At 41.7% G+C, this 23,263-nt stretch overlaps 1 protein-coding gene across 2 annotated transcripts in view; it reads right to left on the bottom strand.

The window, feature by feature from the left end:
• Positions 1-23,263, bottom strand: part of crtap (cartilage associated protein) — a 43,883-nt gene that overhangs the window by 10,858 nt on the left and 9,762 nt on the right. For both annotated transcript variants that reach the window (XM_048528769.1, XM_048528768.2), the window contains exons 2-6: positions 20,261-20,410; positions 18,311-18,482; positions 17,791-17,919; positions 6,575-6,720; positions 3,221-3,304 (exon numbers count right to left, since the gene is read on the bottom strand). In XM_048528769.1, the coding sequence (XP_048384726.1) occupies positions 3,221-3,304; positions 6,575-6,720; positions 17,791-17,919; positions 18,311-18,482; positions 20,261-20,410 (681 nt within the window). The remainder of the gene's footprint in view (positions 1-3,220; positions 3,305-6,574; positions 6,721-17,790; positions 17,920-18,310; positions 18,483-20,260; positions 20,411-23,263) is intronic.

Raw genomic sequence — 23,263 nt, 5'->3', positions numbered from 1 at the left:
ATACAAAAGGGTATGGGAGTGCGGATAGTGGTATGAAACGGAGTAGGATTTATTAAAGGGTATGGGGGGGGCGGTATATGGAGTGTGGGGTTAGACATGGTGGTTTATTAAAAGGTCTGGAGTCTCAACAGGATTGTCAGACTTTACTAGGTAGTTGAGGTGGAGGAAAAATAGCACAGGGCTGATGGGTTGAATGGCCTGCAAATTTTCTTCATTGGGTGATTTTACCGTTCACTGTTTTTTTCCCAATTGATACTAGTTCAAAGAAACCTTTTGTGTTCTCATCATGAAACAACCTTTAGACATTAGGAGGCCTTTTCTTATTATAATAGGTTAACTTTAATGTTATGCACAATGAGCAAAATCCAAAATGCCACCCAGGCTTTGTAAAGTTATAGCTTCAATTTCTTTTTTGATGATACTTAATACTAAAAATGAAAATTAAAAACACAACTATTTGGGACTACACCTGAGTAGAGATAGAAACTGATGAAAATATTCACTTGTTTAGTCCTCATTAATTTGCAAAACCTCTTTCTGAAGAAGCAAAGATTTGTCAATGGGTCTGGTTTCTGATCATTTCCCCATGTCTTGTCTTCTGAAGCATACAACACCCTTACAGGCCTGATAGGAAAAATGCAAGGAGGATGTTTTTCTTGGTTGGGCTGTAACAAGGAGACAAATTGTCAGAATAAGAGATATGCCAAATCAGGTTAAGATGAGGAGGAATTTCTTCACTGGCTGTGGAGACTCATCATTGAGCATATCCTAGACAGAGATCAATAAATTTTCAGATTTATTTTAGCATCAAGGGAGTGAAGAAAATTTGTGTGGTAGAGAAGCCATGATCTTGTTGACTGGGAGAGCAAGCTTGAGGGGGCAAATGACCTATTCCTGCTCTTATTTCCTATAATTGTCTTTTATTGCTTTCAAGAGCCTTCCATTTCCAATTCTAATCAAGAAATATGGTATGACTAGCAAAAGGATACCATAGGAAACATAACTAAAGGATCATTTTCCTGGTAAGCAACCACTGTGGCTGGAGGTTCTAGTCCCTCGATGGTTACCACAAAAACTTGCTGGCTTCAGTGTTGGCCAAGGCTTATAATCCTCAGCATTGAGCCCTTAGTCTGGGATAACTTGCAAAGGGCAAAATGGCCACCCCAGAGTTCTCAGATGGCCTTGCTGCCCCAGTTCACTGTAGAATCTAGATTTAACAGTCAGTACGAATCAGTTCCCAGAATAGTTTTCAAAACAGAAGTGGGGTTAACAACAGAGTAGTATTGTTTGAAAGCACCATTATTTCTCATTTGGGTAAGACCTTCCCCAAGTCCAGTCAAAACTACCACCTAGTGGTGTTGTTGGGTAGAATACATACTGAAGACGGTCAGACCTCAAGCATAACTGAACATTCACAAACTGATCATAAAAACAATTAATTTCTTTCCCACATAAATGAGAGACATGTGAAAAATTTAGAGTAATAAAATTGTAAATAACATTCATTGTTTTACGAGGATCAAATGTTGCAGTGAACGTTAGGAAAACTTCGAAATTCGGGTTTTGCAATGGTCTCTTGGATTGAGTAAATAACCTCATCTACAATAAGTTTGTATTAGAGACAGAAAATAGGAGCAGGAGTAAGCCATTCAGCCCTTCAGGCCTGCTCTGATAGTTCAATATAATCACAGCTGACCAAACTGTTCCCACTTTCTTCCCATACACTTTGGTCCCCTGAAAGGGAAGACGAGGTAGCGAGGACTGGATTGGGGAAGTGGTCAGGATGGAGATGGGGGCTGGGGTGGTGTATCAAGGACAGGGGATAGAGAGGATGAGAGGGTGGGATGCATAGTGGTAGAAAGGACAGCAGAATAATTGAGGAGTAGGGTCCCTCCTTTCATTCCCATCCACTGCTGTGACCAAGTTTAACTCTAATTTTATCTAAAACACAATGGCATGAAATTAATCAGTGCATAGCAAATGCATGTGGTGTGAACCGACATGCCCATAACATAATGAATAGGAACTCTCAACTATATTTGGTTGCTGGCTTACTGGGATACAAGCCTGCAAATTAAGTACAAATAATGGGCATCATCCTCACAAAAACAAACATTAGGCTTGTCCTTTGATTTTATGGAAAATCCAAATAGGGTGGCATGAAATCTCGAAGCAGCTTGTGACTTGATTCTCTGCACAGTTGCTCCTGAAGATGACACTTGACATTTCTCATAGGGCATGAGACTGGAGAGGATTATACGTGGAAGAAAATCAGAGGGGGGGTGGTTCTGGGTTAGTGTCCATGGCTATAAACATCTGTCCACCACCCCGATTCCACTCCCAGTGCTGAAATCCAAATCAAAAGAAAACCAGCTTAGCTTCGTTCAAGGTTACCTACATCAAATCTGAACTTTAAAGTTTTCTCTAATTTTCAGTACTACATTTGATCCTGATAAAACAATGAACGTTATTTACAATTTTCTTACTAAGTTTTTCAAACATCTCTCATTAATATGTGAAAGTATTTGTTTTTGTGATCAGTTTGTATGGTTCAATTATACTCTAGGTCTGATGGTCTCCAGTATGTATTTTAACCAAATCACCACCAGGTGGCGGCTTTGACTGTACTCGGGCAAAGTCTTACCCAAATGAGAAATAATGCTGCTTTCAGACAATATTGCGGAGTTGTTAAACCTGCTTGTTTTGAAAACACTACTGAGAAATGATTCATACTGACGGTTAAACTCAGGTTCTACAGTGATTGGGGCAACAAGTTCATATGAGAAACGTAGAAAATAAGTGCAGGAGTAGGCCATTCGGTTCTTCAAGCCTGTACCACGATTCAATAAGCTTATAGCAATTATATGCAATTGCAGTATCCCATTTCCACTTTCTCTCCACACCCTTTGATCTCTTTACCCACAAATGTCATGTCAAACTCCCTCTTGAATATATGTAACAACTTGGCCCCAGCACTCTGTGGTTGAGAATTCTATAGATTTGCAACTCTAAGTGAAGGAAGTCTTCCTCATCTCAGTCCCGAATGGCTGATCCCTAATCTTAGACTGTGCCTCCTAGTTCTGGACTTCCCCAACATTAGCGTATCCAATCCCACCAGGATTTTATATATTTCTATGAGATCATTCTTCACTGTTTTCTGTTCAAGCCTCTGCAACTTGAACAGTTGCTAATAATCGTCCTGCTAAAGTTGGTTACTTACTTCATCATCAGCTTGTAGATGTTGTTTGGCAAATTCATACATTTGCAACTGAAAATTGGTCTGGTTGTAGTATCGTAAAGCCTCCTGTAAATCAAACAGTGGAATCAGGCAATTTAATACTCTTATCCAGTGATTAAATAACAGGAGACAGAGCACATAAAATAGTGGAAGGTGGGGACAGACATGGCCCGTAAAAGAGGGAGGTAGTTACCTGGACACTATTTCAGAAGGCAGTCACATCCCTCAGGACAGAATTACCTGATCAGGTCAGTGGTCAAAGACCAGTGGGTGCGACTGCAAGTGGGGCAGGTAAGGGCACCAAAATGTAAAAGAGGAGCTGCATCAGCCTTTACAATTGTCCAACAGATGAGATTCTCAGTTTGTATCAATGAGAGTAGGCCTGCACAGTGATAAGTGAATTGATTGGCCACGCCCTGTGGTATTCAAGTTGGGAGAGTAAACAGGAATGTTGTGTTAGGAGTGGACAGTATAGGCCAAGGAAGGGACAGAGTTCTCTCCAACCAAGAGCAAGAGCACGAGTCCAGAAGGCTGGGATGCTTGCCTGGTATCAGGACACAAGGCATCTACTGTGCGCTGGAAAGAAACTTGTATATAAAAAGGAACAGAGGGGTGGATTCAATTGTTGTGATCCATGTGGGGATTAATGACATTGATAGGATTGAGAAAAATATTCTGCTTAAGGATCATGAGCAGTTTGGGGGCAAACTAAAAAGTAAAGCCTTAAAAGGTAACAATCTCTGGATTAGTACCCAAGTCACAAAAAAAGTGATGCAGGGTAAATAGGATTAGAGAAGCAGATCTATGATTTAAGTCTGGTACTAAAAATACAAATACAAATTTACAAAATGCCAGAAGCTTTACTTTAAAGAGAAATCCTCATTCTTAAGAAAATGTTTTTTGCAGATCAATTGCAAAATGGATTTGGTGCAACTCTGACACATTAAATAGCATACTAGCATTATTCACAGGATAATTGACTAGGGCAATAATTTTCATCTTAAGAGTTTGGTGAGGCATCACATATCACTACATCTTGTTTTGGTCTCTAAAGAGACTAGAATATAATAATAGGAAAGTCTTGTACAGTTTTATCAAGGCATTAAATCAGATCACAACTGGAATACTGTGAACAATTGTTGTGGGCCCCTTGCATAAGAAATGATTGATGGCATTGGAGGCAATCCAGAGGTGGTTTACTAAGCTGATAATAGGTGCATAGGCATGCCTTATGAGAAGTTGAATTGGTTGGGGTTGTACTCATGGCCTCTTATTCTTCTAAACGGCAATCTTAGTCAAACATTCTTTGTGGACCTCTTCCTGGATGGGGTGAAAATCCCCTTGGACAGGAACTAAATGCAATATCAAAAATAGAAATTGCTGGAAAAGCTCAGCAGGTCAGGCATCACCTGTAGAGAGAAATCAAAGTTAACATATCAGGTAGAATGACCATTCCAGTTCCGACGAAGGGTCACTCTACCCGGTATGTTAACTCTGATTTCTCTCCACAGGTGCTACTAGACTTGCTCAGCTTTTCCAGCAATTCCTGCTTTTGCCTCTGATTTACAGCATCTGCAGTTCTTATTTGCTAAATGCAGTATAATGTTAATAACTGACAATATGATCTTCTAGGCTAGTTTCAATCCCTGATGAACGAAGAACAATACAGCACAGGAACATCCCCTGGCCCTCCAAGCCTGCACCAAAACTATTTACCTTTTCATATTAAAACTATCCTCATTCACAGGACCCATATCCCTCTATTCCCTTCCTATTCAGGAATTTGCCCAGGTGCTTCTTGAATGCTGCTGTTGTGTTTGCTTCCACCAACTCCTCGGGCAGCACGTTCCAGGCACTCACCACCCAGTGTGTGAAAAACATGCCTTGCACATCTCTTTTAAACATCCCCCTTGAACCTGTGTCCCCTAATTGACTCTTGCGCCCTGAGAAAAAGCTTCACACGTTCCACTCTATCCATGCCATTTACAATCTTATAGATTTCTACCAGATCGCCCCTCAACCTCCTGCATTTGAGTGAAATCAAACCCAGTAGATCCAACTTTCCTGCATAGATAAAATCCCCCATACCAGGCAACATCCTGGTAAATCTTTTCTGTACCCTCTCCAAAGCATCCACATCCTTCAGATAGTGTGGTGACTAGAATTGTACAGAATATTCTAAGTGTGACCAGCTAAAGTTCTACAAGGCTGCAGCATAACTTGCCTATCCTTATACTCAACGTTCATCCCAATGAAAACAAGCATGCCATAGACCTTTGTTACTACTTTGTCTGCCTGCACTGCCACCTTCAGGGATCTGTGGACCTACACACCCAGGTCTCTGCATATCAATATTCCTAAGGGCTCTGCCATTCACTGTCTAATTTCCACCTGTACTTGACCTTCCAAAATGCAGCACCTCGCATTTGTCCAAATCAAACACCATCTATCATTTTTCTTCCCATGCTCCCAACTGATTTAGATCCTGTTGTATCCTCTGACAATCCTCCTCACTATCTACAACTCTACCAATCCTTCTATTGTCAGCAAACTTACTAATTAGATCAACTACATTTTCCGCCAAATCAATTATGCAGATCACGAACAGCAGCTTCCCAGCATTGATCCCTGACACCATTAGTCACAGCCCTCCATTCCAAAAAGCATCCTTCCACTGCTACCTCTGTCTCCTATGACGAAGGGGGGGTGGGAGAAGAACTTTCAAAATGTTTCACCACAATTAGTCAAAAAAAAATTAAAGAACAAAAGAAAGTGCTGGAGAAACTCAGCAGGTCTGAGAAAAACAGATTTAATGCTTTGAGTCTAGAGACCCTTTGTCCTGGTGAAGGCATCACTGGACTTGAACATTAACTCAATTTTTCTTTCTTATAGGTGTTGCCACTTCTGATGAGTTTCTTCAGTACTTTTTTTTGTTTAGTCACAATCTTTATCTGATTTTAATCTCTCCCAGGAGATTGCTTGGGTTCAAGGTGGGGTTAGGAATGCAAATATTGCAAAGCTCAAGGCATTACAGCTGTTGGAAACAAGCTGAACAGCTCACTGGATCCATTAATGTCGATATTGGGTGCGTGAGGCTGCTCAAGTTTGGGGTGGACAGGGAGCTGTACAGCTACAGTGGAGAATTAGCCAATTAATGATGATCACCTGGATGAACTAGGTTCTTCCTTGTCCAGCGTTTATGAAGGACAAATAACTTCCTGATAATGAAATCAACATAATCTTAGATGATATTCTTTCCAGCTAATCCCTAAACCCTTCCTCCTCTTCTCACATGCTTAAAATTTAGTGCAGGTTATCTGTACATCAGTAACATACTGGTCTCGGCAGGAAATCCTCCTCCGTCAGGTCCCATTTCAGCTTATGGTATTGGTAATACACCAAATTCTGTTTCATCACTGAATCTTCAGGATCAAACAACAAGTACGTTGCTACGCATGGAGCTGCATTCTTCAGATTATTGACTAAAAAAGAGACACAGCATAATTAAAAACAAAGCATTAGGTTTATACAGTCACAGGTTCCAGGTGATACAAAATCCCACCCAGTGTCACATTCAATCATCATTAGTTACAAGCACAATGGTAACATCTCTTCTTTGTAGCTAACACAGATCCTTCAACTAACATTGCCACAATTAGAGCATCATCTTAGTGGGGGGTATGTCCAAGCAAATTAGCTGTTGCAATTAGCCAGAACACCAGCCATATATATTAGAAACAGTTCAAAGAAGGTTCATTGAATTCGTTCCTACGTTCAGGGTTTTATCTTAAGTAACAGGTTACACCTCTAGGCATTGGAGTGTAGAAGGAGGTGGTTATCCTATTAAAGCATACATGATCTTGAGGAAATTGTAAAGGATAGATATCAGGAGGAAGCTCATTTTGTGGGAAAGACTAATTCAAGGATACGTAGTTTAAGCATAAGAGGAGGTCTTTTTAAGGTAAGCAGAAGGAGAAATCTTCTTTCTCAAAGGATTGTTAACATGTGGAATTCTCTTCTCCACAACACAGTGGGGGCTGAATCTTTAAATTTGTGCATGGTTGGGTTAAATAGGCTTCTGAAGGGAGCCAAGGAGCATGAAGTACAGATAGCAGAGTGGAGCTGGCCTACACCTGCTCCTATATTCACATATCCTCACGTTCTGAATTATGTCTCTATTCTTGGAGGTGGAGGTGCTGTTGTTGGAATGGGGTGAACAAAGTTAGAAGTCATATGACACCAGGTTATAGTCAACAGGTTTACTTTTGGACAGCGGCCCTGTTGTCCGGCAGAGAGGGAGGAGAACACAGTCCCAGAGTGATAGGCAGAGGGATCAAGGGTGGAGAGATCAAAAGATCATACAATTGGTGTGAGCGGAGCGCCGGATGACAAATCTCTGCAGGTGATTAAGAGTGTTAGATGGCCAATGTTGTCTATCTCTTAAGCTGCAAGCAAGGATGCCTGAAGGAATGGTATATTGGCAAAACCATGCAGACGCTATGACAATGGAGAAATGGACTCCATGCAACAACCACCAGACAGGGATGTTCCCTCCAAGTCAGGGAGCACTTCAGCAGGCAAGGACATTCAGCTTCCATTCTTCGTATAAATGCCCTCCAAGGCAGACTTTGAATACACAACAACGCAGAAATCGCCAAGCAGAGAAAGATAGCCAAGCAACATAGAACTTTACAGCATAGTACAGGCCCTTCGGCCCTCGATGTTGTGCCGACCTGTCATACCGATCTGAAGCCCAACTAACCTACACTATTCCATGTACGTCCATATGCTTGTCCAATGACGACTTAAATGTACCTAAAGTTGGCGAATCTACTACTGTTGCAGGCAAAGCGTTCCATTCCCTTACTACTCTGAGTAAAGAAACTACCTCTGACATCTGTCCTATATCTTTCACCCCTCAATTTAAAGCTCGCCTTCACCATCCTAGGAAAAAGGCTCTCCCTATCCACCCTATCTAACCCTGATTATTTTATATGTTTCAATTAAGTCACCTCTCAACCTTCTTCTCTCTAACGAAAACAGCCTTAAGTCCCTCAGCCTTTCCTCGTAAGACCTTCCCTCCATACCAGGCAACATCCTAGTAAATCTCCTCTGCACCCTTTCCAAAGCTTCCACATCCTTCTTATAATGCGGTGACCAGAACTGTACGCAATGCTCCAGGTGCAGCCGCACCAGAGTTTTGTACAGCTTCACCTTAACCTCTTGGCTCCGGAACTCGATCCCTCTATTAATAAAAGCTAAAACACTATGCCTTCTTAACAGCCCTGTCAACCTTGGTGGCAACTTTCAAGGATCTGTGTACATGGACACCAAGATCTCTCTGCTCATCTACACTGCTAAGAATCTTAACATTAGCCCACTTCTTTGCCTTCCGGTTACTCCTACCAAAGTGCATCACTTCACACTTGTCTGCATTAAACTCCATTTTCCACCTCTCAGCCCAGCTCTGCAGCTTATCTATGTCTCTCTGCAACCTACAGCATCCTTCGTCACTATCCACAACTCCACCGACCTTAGCGTCATCTGCAAATTTACTAACCCAACCTTCTACGCCCTCATCCAGGTCATTTATAAAAGTGACAAACAGCAGTGGACCCAACACCGACCCTTGCAGTGCACCACTAGTAACTGGTCTCCAGGATGAACATTTCCCATCAACTACCACCCTCTGTCTTCTTTCAGCAAGCCAATTTCCAATCCAAACTGCTATGTCTCCCACAATCCCATTCCTCCGCATTTTGTACAATAGCCTATTGTAGGGAACCTTATCAAATGCCTTGCTGAAATCCATATACACCACATCAACCGGTTTACTCATCTACCTGTTTGGTCACCTTCTCAATGAACTCAATAAGGTTTGTGAGGCACGACCTTCCCTTCACAAAACCGTGCTGACTATCCCTAATCAATTTATTCTTTTCTAGATGATTATAAATCCTATCCCTTATAACCTTTTCCAACACTTTACCAACAACTGAGGTAAGGCTCACTGGTCTATAATTACCAGGGTTGTCTCTACTCCCCTTCTTGAACAGGGGAACCACATTTGCTATCCTCCAGTCATCTGGTACTATTCCTGTAGACAATGATGAGTTAAAGATCAATGCCAAAGGCTCGGCAATCTCCTCCCTGGCTTCCCAGAGGATCCTAGGATAAAGCCCATCCGGCCCAGGGGACTTATCTGTCTTCACCCACTGAAGGATTTCTAATACATCTTCCTCGTGAACCTCAATTCTACCTAGTCTTGTACCCTGTATCTCAGTATTCTCCTTGACAACATTGTCGTTTTCTAGAGTGGATACTGTCAAAAAATATTCATTTAGTGCTTCCCCTATCTCCTCTGACTCCACACATGACTTCCCACTACTATCCTTGATTGGCCCTAATCTTACTTCGTCATTCTTTTATTCTTTAAATACCTATAGAAAGCCTTAGGATCAGCGTAAACCCTATCTGCCAACAACTTCTCAGTCTCCTCCTGGGTCTTCTGAGCTCTCTCTTTAGGTCTTTCCTGGCTACCTTGTAGCCCTCGAGCGCCCTAACTGAGCCTTCACATCTCATCCTAACATAAGTCTTCTTCTTCCTCTTGACCAAAGATTCCACCTCCTTCGTAAACCACGGCTCCCGCGCTCTACAGCTTCCTCCCTGCCTGACAGGTACATACTTATCTAGGACACACAGGAGTTTTTCCTTCAATAAGCTCTACATTTCTAGTGTGCCCATCCCCTGCAGTTTCCTTCCCCATCCTATGCTCCCTAAATCTTGCCTAATCTCATCGTAATTGCCTTTCCCCCAGCTATAACTCTTGCCCAGTGGTATACATCCATCCCTTTCCATCACTAAAGTAAACATAACAGAATTGTGATCGCTATCACTGAAGTGCTCACCTACTTCCAAATCTACAACCTGGCCAGGCTCATTACCCAGTGCCAAGTCTAATGTGGCTTCGTCCCTTGTTGGCCTATCTACATACCGTGTCAGGAAGCCCTCCTGCACACACTGGACAAAAACTGGCCCATCTATAGTACTCGAACTGTAGTGTTCCCAGTCAATAGCTGTGAAGACAGCCTCAACTGTGACACTGGGTTCATGTTGCACAACAGGTTACCTCACGATACTGCTCTGCATCTGTAAAATGTTCCTCACTGTCCTGTTTCGACAGCATCACCTTGATAAATTGTTATGATCTCTCGACCTTAATTAGTTTGTACAGTTTTGAATTTGGCATGTGATTCCAATCATTTCGTTTGTCGCCACCACCACTTTATTTATAACTTTTTGTAATCATCTCTTTGCCACATTTATTCAGATTACAGGTCATTCAGCTGTTGACACTTTATTGACCATCTAACACTCTTGGTCACCTGCAGAGACTTATCATCATCTGATACGACACTCACAACAGTTGTATGATCTTTTGCTCTCTCTGTGCCTAGAATTTTTGGGTCTGCATGCTCTGCTCTCTGTACCTGATGAAAGGACTGTGCTCCAAAAGCTGGTGATCAAATAAACCTGTTAGACTATAACCTGGTGTCATGTGACTTGTCTTTATTTTTGACAGCAGAGAGCTTCTACAGAAGAAACATTTGAATTTCTACAGCAGGGTAAATAAAATGGAACATACCAAATGTGATTTTAAACAACTGAGAACCAAAAACTTTGGATGCAATGACTGAACCATTAATGACTTCCATTTTTCTTGAATTACATTTTAACTTGACGAAATTTTCATATACTCTGTAAATTCGTGTGTTTTGCATGCTTCAATTTGCTGGTGTATTGTGCACATTAGTAGCCGGTGAGATATACTTTAACATGTTGAAAAATAGGTGTTAGTACAATAAAACTAACCCGTTAATTGTTAAAGAAAGCCTGTCTGGCTAATTTCTTTATACAGATCTGAACAGTCAAGAACACAATTCTCGAATACAATCTATTTAAAATTCCCAAAACTCTGTTACAAAAATGAAAGACAACCAGAAACAGAGACAAATTAGTTCACCCCTCCTCACTCGGTGAAGCATTCTCAATGATTTGTAAAGACAGGTGCAACTCAAACTGCTGAGAGTCTTGCATATTGTGGAGATAAGGAGTTTATTTAAAAAATACAATCACAGTAGACCTTCTCTGCATGTTTTTACCAAATATTATTTATAGTAGTTGCCAAGAATCCTGTCCTTTCCTTTCCTGCTTTACAGCAGGATGGATTTGCATAAGAGGAACACTCCCCTAGAAAACACCTCAGCCAATTCCCTCAATAGAGGGAGGGCTCCTTGTTTAGCTGGTACACTCCCACCCTGAACGAAGATTGAGCAGAAAATCTATTCCAATATCAACACTTCATTACAGAACTGACAGAATGTTGCTTTGGCGAAGATGTAACGGTTGAGGGAAAAGTTGCATATTTCTGGAGGTACCCTTGCAGAAGGTGGGATCATTGGAACATATGCAACGGAGATGGAGAATTGTGTAGTTGAGGCAACTGTGGAAGCCAGTGGTTTTATAATACAGACATTTCTGAGGCCATGGTCGACAGGTCTCAGTCTTGTTTGACATGTCTCCTGCACTTCTGTGCTCATCCTTACCTCTTCCCTTTTCAAGGCAACAGACATACCCGCCAATGACGCAGCTGTACTTCATTTAATTTAGTCTACTGTATTCATTGTTTTCAGCATGGTGTCCACTACGTTGGGGAGATGGAACACACTGGGTGACGGCTTTGCGAAACACATTATGTCCACAAAAATGACCTTGAACTTCATCACACCTCTGTTTTCCCAAGCCAACAATTCTGTTGCGGGTCTGCTGCAATGCTCCAGTGAGCCTTAGCACAAGCACGAAGTACAACATCTCACTTTCTGCTTGAGGACCGTGCAGTCTCAATTCAAACTGAATAACTTTAGAGCCTGATTCCATCCCACACCTGGTCTTGTTATGACATGGCTTGTTCTTAGGCACCGTCATGCAATCTCACTCATTCCTAGGCCTACTATCACTTTTTATGACCGGTTTTCAGTACAGATCAGTCATTCTCTCCTACTCTCAGCTCAGATTATCACTTATTCAGTTTTAGTTGCGTCCTGGCCAGTTATCCACAATCTCCTTGTTTACCTTTCACATATGTCTTTCCATATGGGCTCCATCTCCACCTATCCACACATTTCACATTTCTCCCCTTTCCTGACCCCATAAAATATTGAGCATAAATGCCACTCTTTACTAGCTGCCAACAGTTCTGATGAATAATCACCAGACTTGAAATGATAACTCTGTTTTCTTCCCACAAATGATACCAGACCTACTGTTTCTGTTTGTGTTTCGGATCTCCAGCATCTGTAGTTCTTTGTTTTATTGCCACTTATGCAGTTAGTTCACTGATATTTTTGGGAGCTCACCATCTGAAAATTGGCCACCATATTTCATACAATATAAGTGACTTCAAATTTCAAATAGACTTTTCCTGGCTGTGAGCTGTTTGGGAACTTAAAGCTGTCAAAGTGTTATATAAATGGGCCAAGTTCATAAACAGCAATGGGATAATGAGCAGGAAATCCATATAATTATATTGATTGAGAGACATATTACCTAACACACACACACACACGAGGGGATCCAACAGTGATCATGTGATCTTTTCTATACCTCAAACAGCTCAATTAGGGCTTTGATTTAATATCTCATCTGAAAGCCAGATCTTCCGACATTGCAGTACTTCCTCAGTCCTACAGTGAGCCGTCAATTTAGGCTATATGTTTGAAGCACAGCCTTGTCACACAGAGCTAAGCTAGATCTGGAGAGTCGTTCCTTCCTGATGGCGCTACTGAATACAATGATATCAAGTTTTGATGTCAGGTTAGGACACAGCACAGTTTTAGCAGAGACTTACACAGAACATTACAGCACAGTGCAGGCCCTTCAGCCCTTGACACTGTGCCGACCTGAAGCCCATCTAACCTACACTATTCCATGTATGTCCATATGCTTATCCAATGATGACTTAAATGTACCTAAAGTTGGCGAATCTACTACCGTTGCAGGCAAAGCGTTCCAATCCCTTACTAATCTGAGTAAACTGTATACCATACTGCAAGTAACCTGGAACCTTGTACTGTGAATTTCATTTATGATGATAGAAGCAACCAAACATCAGAGATACGCCCAGTCACCTGCGTTACTACACCAGATATGAATCTTAATTTTATGATTCAGTCACAGACCGGTAACTTTTTTCTATTTATAACGAAGTTGAAACTTGAAATCCCAGCTAATTACTACGAGAATAAAAGGCACAAAATGCCACAATTTCCACAGAGATATTTTATTCCAGAAGAGTGGCCAGAACAAACACTAAATGTTATATATCCATGCTTTAACATTCAGAACTAACTTTAGGAGGGGAGGCGATGGCCTAGTGATATTAATTGCTAGATTGTTAATCCAGAAACTCAGCTAATCTTCTGAAGGTGCGGGTTCGAATTCAAAATGAGAAAATTCTGGAATTTAGAATCTACTGATGGCCATTGTCGATTGTCTGAAAAACCCATCTGGTTCACTAGTGTCCTTTAGGGAAGGAAATCTTCCATCCTCACCTGGTCTAGCCTACATGTGACTCCAGACCCACAGCAATGTGGACGATTTTGAATTTCCCTCTGAAATAAGTTGGTATGCCATTCAGTTCAATCACTACAAAGTCTCAAAGAAATGAAACCAGTCGATCAGCTGGCATCGACCTGAGAACTGGAAAGACAACCACAGGAACAGCCCTGTTGATCCTGCAAAGACCTCCTTACTAACATTTGGGAATTAGTGCTAAATAGAGCTCTGTCTCTCAGACGAGAGAAGCAACAGTTTGACATTGCCTGTTAGGTATGATTCATGGAGTATAACTATGCCCTAGACATCACAATCACTATCCCTGGTTATGTCCTGTCCCACAGGCAGCACAGACCCAGCAGAGATGGTGGCACAGCCGAATACAGGGAGTTGCTCTGGGAGTCCTCAACATTGACTCTGGACCTCATGAAGTCTCGCAGCTTCAGGTTAAACATGAGCAAGGAAATCTTGGCTAAATTACCATGAACTATATCCCTCAGCAGCTGAATCAGTACTCCTCCCGGAAGAGCAAAACCTAGTCAAAGCACTGAGGATGGTGAGGGTACAAAACGTGCACTAGATGGGTGATTTCAATGTCCACCACCAAGAATGGCTCGACAGCAGTACTACAGATCAAAAAGGTCGGGTCCAAAAGGAGACAGCTGATAGACTGGGTCTGCGGGAGGTGGTGAGGGAACAAAAACAAAAAAAGGGGAAAGACATGCTTGACCTTATCCTTACCAATCTGCCAGCTGTGGATGCATCTTTCCATCACAGTATTGGTAAGAGCGACCACTGTACTGTCCTTGTGGAGATTACGTCCTGCCTTCACAGGTGAGAGTAGCCTCCAACACAGTGATTGTGCCACACATTGAACAGATCTAACAACTCACTGGGCATCCAAGAGGCGCTGTGGGCTATCGACAGCAGTAGAATTATACTCCAGCACAATCTGTCATCTCATGGCCTGGCATATACCCTAATCAACCATTACCATCAAGGCAGAGGATCAATCCTGGTTCAATGGAGAGTGCAGGAGGGCATGCCAGGAGCAGCATTCCTGAAGATGAGGTGTCAACCTTGATGAAACCACCAAACAGGACACCTTGCATACCAAACAGCGAAAGCAGCAAGTGATAGAGCTAAGCGATCCCACAACCAACGGATCAGATCTAAGCTCTGCAGTCCTGCCACATCCACTCGTGAATTGTGGTGGACAATTAAACAACTCACTGGAGGATGTGGCTCCACAAATGCCCCCATGCTCATTGATGTAAGAGTCCCAGCACATCACTGCAAAAGATAAGGCTGAAGCATTTGCAGTAATCTTCAGCCAGTAGAGTTGAATGGATGATCAATCTCGGCCTCATCCATCGGTCGCCAGAAATTACAGATAATCAGTTTTCAGCTAATTTGATTCACTTCATGAGATATCAAGAAAGTGTTCGAGTCACTGGATATCGCAAAGGTTATAGGCTCTGACGAAATTCCGGCAAAAATCCTGAAGACCTGTACTCTAGAAGTTGCCACTCCCCTGGTGAAGCTATTCCAGTACAGTTAGAACACTGGTATCTACCTGTATCTCAAAAAAATGCCCAGATACGTCTTGTACATAAAAGCCAGGACAAACCAGCCAATTACCACCCCATCAGAAAAGGTGATGGAAGGTGTCATCAATAGCGCTATCAAGCAGCACCTGATCAGCAATAACATGCCCAGTGACGCACAGTCTGGGTTCTGCCAGGGCCATTCAGCTCAACCTCATTACAGCCTTAGTTCAAACATGGACAAAAGAGCCGAATTCCAGACGGGAGGTGAGAGTGACAGCCCTCGGTATCAAGGCTGCGTTTGACCGAGTGTGGCATCAAGGAGCCTTTGCAAAACTGGATATCAGGGGCAAACTCTCCATGGTTGGAGTCACACTCGACATGTAGGAAGATGGTCACGGTTTTTGAAGGTCAGTCAACTTGGCTTCAGGACATCTCTGCAGGAGTTCCTCAGAGGTAGGCCCAATCATCTTCAGCTGCTTCATCAATGACCTTCGCCACCTCACAACATCAGAAGTGGGGATATTTGCTGATAATTGCACAATGTTCAGCATCATTCGCGACTCCTCAGATACTGAAACAGTCCGTGTTCAAATGCAACAAGTACTGAACAATATGTAGGCTTCGGCTGTCAAGTGGTAAGTAACATTCAAGCCACACAAATACCAGACTATGGCCATCACTAATAAGAGGCAATCCTCTCCCCATCCCCCCTTTTCTGATGAAGGGTCTAGGCCCAAAACATCAGCTTTTGTGCTCCGAAGACGCTGCTTGGTCTGCTGTGTTCATCCAGCTCCATACTTTGTTATCTCAGATTCTCTAGCTTCTGCAGTTCCCATTATCCCTGATCACAAATTTAACCTCACTGCAAAGCCTCTTCCAGGGATGCCTAGCGTGAAGAAGTTACCCTCCTGACAAACCTCAGGGGATCTCCCTATTTATTTCAGAACCCTCTCCCCAACCCCCTTTTCTGATGAAGAGTCTAGGCCCGAAACATCAGCTGCTTGGCCTGCTGTGTTCATCCAGCTCCACACTGTTATCTTAAGAGACAATCTTACCACTGCCCTTTGACATTCAATCACATTACCATCACTGAATTCCCCACTATCAACATTCTCAGGGATATCATTGACCAGAAGCTCAACCAGACTCACCACGTTAGCACAGTGGCTAAAGAGCAGGTCAGAGGCTAGGAATACCACGGCAGGTAACTCACCTCCTGACTCCCCAAAGCCTGTCCACCATCTACAAGGCACAAGTCAGCATGATGGAAGACTTCCCATTTGCCTGGATGAGCACGGTTCCATCAATACTCAAGAAGCTTGACACCATCCAGGGCAAAGCAGCCCGCTTGATTGGCACTACATCCACTCCATCTACCAACGATGCTCAGTAGCAGCAGCGGGTACTATTTACAAGGTGCATTGTGGAAATTCACATAAGATCCTCAGACAGCACCTTCCAAACCTTCGGCCACTTCCAACTAGAAGGTCAAGGGCAGCAGATACATGGGAACACCACCACCTTCACCTTCCCCTCCAGGCCATTTACCATCCCAACTTGGAAATATACCAAAATCCTGAAACGCCCTCCCTAACGGCATTGTGGGTCAATCCACAGAACATGAGCATCAGTGGTTCAAGAAGACAACTCACCAGCATGTTCTCAAGGGCAGCTACGGACAGGCAATAAATGCTAGCCAGGCAGCAATGCCCATTTCCCACAATGGAATTTTAGAAAACAAAAAAAGGTAAGTAGACATGAAACAGCAGGCAAAAATGGTTGACTTCAGCACAAATTGCATATTGATGGCAGGCAAAACCAAGACTGATCCCACAAATTTCTAAGCCATCTACTCAGACATCAGTGATCACAGTCACAAAAATATTTTAAACTCAGTCTTACCCATAAGGAATTTCAGCTCCTTTCCTTTGACGATATAGCTTCGGTTTTGCCTCCACAGCAACTCAGCTTGGAAAACACCTTGCTTCTACTGTCTGAGATGAGCAGACAGACAATTGGACACCAGCTCCAACAACTGCCTACTTCCTAGCCATTCAATCTCCTGAGGCTGTGTCCCATTGGGTTTGCATGCCTGGAAGCCAGCATCTAATCAAGGTATGATTTCTGCTGGTCCACCTGAATGGAGGCTAGAAACAATTTTTATGCCAAAAGCCTGGTCATACGGCCGGGTTTCCACCAATTCAGATATTTCAAGACACTTTTGTGCATGCAATGGAATCTCAGGCATGTCAAAGTTGCAGTCCTTTACCTCCACCATTGTTATTTCCTTATCATTTCCGCAAACTTTACATTTGCTAATGATTCTATTTGAAGATTTTAAACCATATCTATTGCACAACCTAAATTTGCCAATTGCAAAGTACTCACGTTTGTAATAAGCGAACTGCAAATAGTGGTACATAGTAGCAAAAAATTTCTCCACAAGAAAGCCTCCAATGACTGGGGTTAGGTCATGCTCACACTTCACTTTGCACTGTAGTACTTCAGCATAATGTTCTGAAAATTAAAGAACGCTGTTGGTAACTTAAGTCAGTGTTCAAACAGTTCAAAATAGCAACAGAAACACCGCAGAATAAAACAAAGTTAACATCATTATTAAACTGGCTTTAAAATAAATTTTGTTAATGAGTAAAATCACATTTCTATTAACAAACATTAGTACCAGTAACAATTGAGAGATGGAGGAGGGAGAGGGAGAGGGAGAGAGCACGAAAGAAAGGCGGAGGAGAAAGGCGGAGGAGAAAGGCGAGTGACGTTTCAAAAGAGAACATTGACGATGAAAGCAAACTGGGAGGGAAAAGGATGGGGAAACAAAGGGAAGCAGCAATATTTTTTAACACAACTTCAACTAAAAAGCATAGTTCGCATCTGGAATACCTGCACTGACCTGCTATTGAGGGGTAGAAATCTTTAAACTCCTTCACCTCTCTCGGACCCTCGCAGGCAGCAATACATTCATCATATGCCTTGAGGTATTCTGGGATGGCCAGTTCCATGTTTGTGATAGATGGCAGGTAATTCTCACCATTGTAAGCTTTCACCGCTTGGATGAACAGATTCTAAAATCCAATAATATTCAGGTTACAAGCAACTGAGGGATGTTGGAATGGTGTTGTGTCCTATATCTTATGCTGCAGGTCTACTCAACAATACCAACTCTAAATGCTGGGATAAAAACCGAGCATGTTATGGCTTGTAGTAGAATGCAAGGATGCAACACTCAGCAAATTACGACTACCAGCAAAATATACTATGCCTCCTAGCATGAGATCCTGGCTGTCACTTTGAGGGTGGTAACAAAGGAACACTAAATCACTCTAAACCAAACTTTAAATAGACATAAGAAAGGGAGGATCCAAGTATCATTTAACCTTTGAACTTCTAAATATTAAATTAGAACACAGAACAGTAGAACATAGAACAGTAGAGCACAGAACAGGCCCTTCAGCCCACGATGTTGTGCCGACCATTGATCCTCATGTATGCACCCTCAAATTTCTATGACCATATGCATGTCCAGCAGTCTCTTAAATGTCCCCAGTGACCTTACTTCCACAAATTCCATAAATTAAGTATACTATTCAAAGTAAGTCAATAATAGAGGACAAGAATGAAAATATTTTCTTTAGCAGTATGCTTGCTCAGACAGGAGCATGGATGTCAACAAGTTGGATTGTGGTGATTAAAAACAATAATTGAGAATCCTTCTGGTAATTCCCAATTAACTAAACACACCTTTATCTCCAGCTCCAATTGAAAGGTCATTTCCTATCCAAGTGCTGCTGATGCTCAGTTGTAAATTCAGATTGTTAGATTTTTAGACACTAAGGGAAAAATGGATACAACAAATATTACAAGCAACTGAATTTGAATCACCAGATTGTATTGAATGGAGGAGTAGGCACAAAGGGCTTTTTGGTCTCCTGCTCCTTATGTCCCACTCACAGTTACTAATTTCTTCTACCCATCCAGTACTAGTTACTGCTTGAGATTAACCTAAATTAATCTTACCTCATATCCTCATTACTGTCAAGATCATCTATTTCTACTTCCATAAATTGCTCGTCACCCCTCTGCCTTCGGGGAATTCAATCTAGAACCTAAATCATTTCATTGTTGGCTCAAGACTTGGCTTTTTCAAAAATGTAATCTTCCATCCTGCGTTATAGTAAGCTCTTCCAAAATGTTGCCGCTAGTATCTTGAGTTCAAGTCCCATTTACTGAATCCCTAAGTGTAGAAGCAAGCCATTCGGCCCATCGAGTCTACACTGACTCTCCAAAGAGCTTCCCACCCAGGCCCACTCCCTTACCATATCCCTATCACCCTGCATTTCCCATGGCTAATCCACATAACCTGCACATTTCCTGGAAGAATAGGTCCCTATTCCAAGTTTCACTAAGTATCTGTATAGGGTTTGTAGTGGGCTCAAATGCCGATGTCCTTCTGTCAGTGTGTGGGTTTCTGTAGGAGCACATTTTTACTGATGGGCTACGGGTGAAAAAACTTCTATTCTAAATTTTTTTATTGCCTTATCTACTTACCAAACCTACTTACTTTACATATCTGTACACCAATCTCTCTCAGCTATTTTTACCGGAATCTAAAATAACTTAAGAACATTAACAAAACCAGAAGAAATGTTACAAGTGCAAAAACAAGAACCAATGAATCTTTAGTCTATTTACAGTCACTGTGGCAACAGCTTATCATGTCTGCTAGTTCAAATTACACCCCTATTCAATTATTACTTTCCCTATGAAATCTACGACAACAAGAACCAAATATAACCCAATCCGGTCTACTTTAAAATTACTGCCACCGAATCAATCTACTTGCCTCATAATTTTTCACCTCCAGATCATTCATGAAGTCATCTGAGTCTGGCAAAGACTTGTAGTAATCCATGTTCTGCTGCATCATCGCATCATCGGGGTGCTTCTGAAGGAAGGTATGAGCTGCCGATATGGCTTTAGGAACATTCTGTACCTAAATATGAAATTTGAAAGAACAGAAATTTGTCGAGAGTAGAATGTATCACTGGGCACAAATTATCACGATCACAGGTGAGAAAATATACATTTAGATTCATGCAAAGTTTTTAGACAGAAACAAATTCAAATTTGCATGTCAGAAATAAGCCCAGAAAATGTTGGAAACACAATAGTTCTGACAGTATCTGAAGAGAAACAAAGTTAAAATTTCAGGCTCCAAATCGGCAAGTTAACTCGGGATACACTTGACACATTCTAAATCAAGTGACCAAAGCAGGTGATGATGTGCATGGCTGGAATGAGACTGTAGCTGCAGAGTTAGCTGAACAGTCATCCTTTGGGATATAACGTGGCTCTGCAGAGATGGAGCTATCCCAGAAAACAGCAAGAAATCCGAAGGCCTCCCCCTAATATAAATCATCTTGCAATATTCTCAGCAATTGTTTTCGTATTTTGCTTAATCACCTTTGCAAAGTCAGCAGGAACAAGCTCCTTAGAAAACTAATAAGGTGGATTGTACAGAATCCATTATGGGAATAGGTTTGAAGATTGCAATGAGCTTTCATATCCCATGCTCTGAAAGTTCAATTTTACTTTTGATTTCATTTCCTATATGCCTATCTTTGATGCAGGTCTATCAACTCCTATGTTTTTAACCAAGCAATCAATTTTTTGTATCAGTGATAATGGGAACTGCAGGTGCTGGAGAATCCAAGATAACAAAATGTGAAGCTGGATGGACACAGCAGGCCAAGCAGCATCTCAGGAGCACAAAAGCTGACGTTTCGGGCCTAGCTTCACACTTTGTTATCTTATAATCAATTTTTTGTGTAAGTTTGGTCAGTGAGCTTGGCAGGCTGTTCAAAGTGATGACCATCACAAACAAACCAATCTGAATCTGACAATGCACACACATTGCAATGCCAAAAACAAGAGTAGCTGAGCACAATACAGAGTCTGCCTTCCACATTAAGTTGAAGCACATTATTTCAGTCCACGTTTTACCATGGGAAAGTTACAAAGAACAGTAATTTAAGCTTCAAGTGAAGTAGATGAAAGATCAAAAGATAAATGGGTGGTGAACTTGTCTGAAGTGCAGAGCTTAAAATAACCTTACAACATTTTAAATTGATATCTTGCAGACTTCTTGGCATAATATGATGTACAAATTTGATAGCTGCAATAGTTTCTGCAAGTTCAGCCCTTCCCTTTCAGAGTAATATTAGATAGCTGCCTAAAATAAAGATGGAAAGCAGCAATATTTACTAAAAGTACTCTCCTACTTCAGTTTTATTTGTCACAGGGATAATTATCTTTACCAGACAGACAACATTATACAAGCCTCCTGTCCATTAAAATGTAGAATTAGTCATAACTCAAACCACTAAATCAAGAGTCACAATTGAAGCAATGTCATCTGTTCTATTCTAAATAAAAAGCTCATCATATAAAAGTACATAAAAAAATGGTATTGAGACTGGAGAAAAGTAGTGAACTAGAATGGAATGAATCTACTAAATTATTTGAAAGTGAGGACATAAATCTTGAAGTTAACACTTAGGTCCAGGAATCAGTCCAGCTCAAGTAGGATGATAGCGATTGATATTGGAGGATGAGTCTATAAGATACACTAATTGTAATAACACACCATCTCTTCCCTTGTGTGTGTTATTAACAGACTATTGATCCAGAGACCCAGGTAATGTGCTGGTATCAAATCCTGCCTCAGTAGATGTTAAATTAAAAACAAAATCTGCAACTAAGAGACTAATGATGACCATGAAACCATTGTTGATTGCCAGGAATATGGATCACTAAAGTCCAGTAGGGAATGAAACTGTCATTTTTACCTAATCTGTCCTACATGTGACTCCATGACCACAGTAATGTAGTTGATTCATAACTAGCATCTGGGCAATTAGGAATGGGCAATAAATGCTGGCCTAGCCTGTGACAACCACATCCCACAAATGAATAAAAAATATTTGCATAATTTGAATCAGGATTAAGCAAATATGAATGCCATTTCTGGTTTGTTTATTCCTACAGCTTGTAGGTTTTTCTGACAGCTAGAAATACTGAAGTGATCAATAGTTGTTTCTTCCTATGATGCTCCAGGGTTTGGCTCTCTGATTATCCATTTTAACCGGCACTGTGGTGTAGTTTTTTTTTTAAAAAACGGAAACTACGGTGCACTTCACGGGAAAAGAAAATAGCCAAGGATGTTTTGTACTAAGTCGAGGAAGATTGAAGCCAGGGTGCAAACAAGTTAGTGCTGGTTGCCTTGTAGGAAAAGCATCTCTAATAGGGTTCTTGTTCAATATAAGATTTGTCATGCACAATCACTTATCAATAATGGAAGAATCAGGCAACTAAAAATCTCAAGCATCTCTGTTTAAGGTGGAGATCAATGTTGGATTGGGAAGGAATTGAAATAAGGTTAAAGCTCTAGCTGGGGGAAAAGAAGCAGGGAACTGTACAGAATGATACAATCCTTACAAAATGGAAGCAGGTCGTTCAGCCCACAGCATTCACATTGACCCTTTGAACAGTATTCCACCCCGATCCAGGCCCTCTACCCCATCCCTGTAACTCTGCATTCTCCCATGGCTAAACTACCTAACCTGCATACCCCTGGACAATTTAGTTTGGCCAATCCACCTAATCTGCACATCTCTGCCTGTGGGAGGAAACTGAAGCACCAGAACGAAACCATGTACACGTGGGGAGAATGTCTGTGTGGAGAGGCTGGGATTAGAAGAAAAGTACAGCACAGTACAGGCCCTTCGGCCCACGATGTTGTGCCATGGAATAATCCTAATCCAAAAATAAAATAAACTAACCTACA

The sequence above is a fragment of the Stegostoma tigrinum genome, chromosome 5 (genome assembly GCF_030684315.1).
Source record: "Stegostoma tigrinum isolate sSteTig4 chromosome 5, sSteTig4.hap1, whole genome shotgun sequence".
Taxonomy (NCBI): Eukaryota; Metazoa; Chordata; class Chondrichthyes; order Orectolobiformes; family Stegostomatidae; genus Stegostoma; species Stegostoma tigrinum.
Note: the sequence above shows the minus strand (reverse complement) of the source record. Positions and strands in the feature narration are given on the sequence as shown.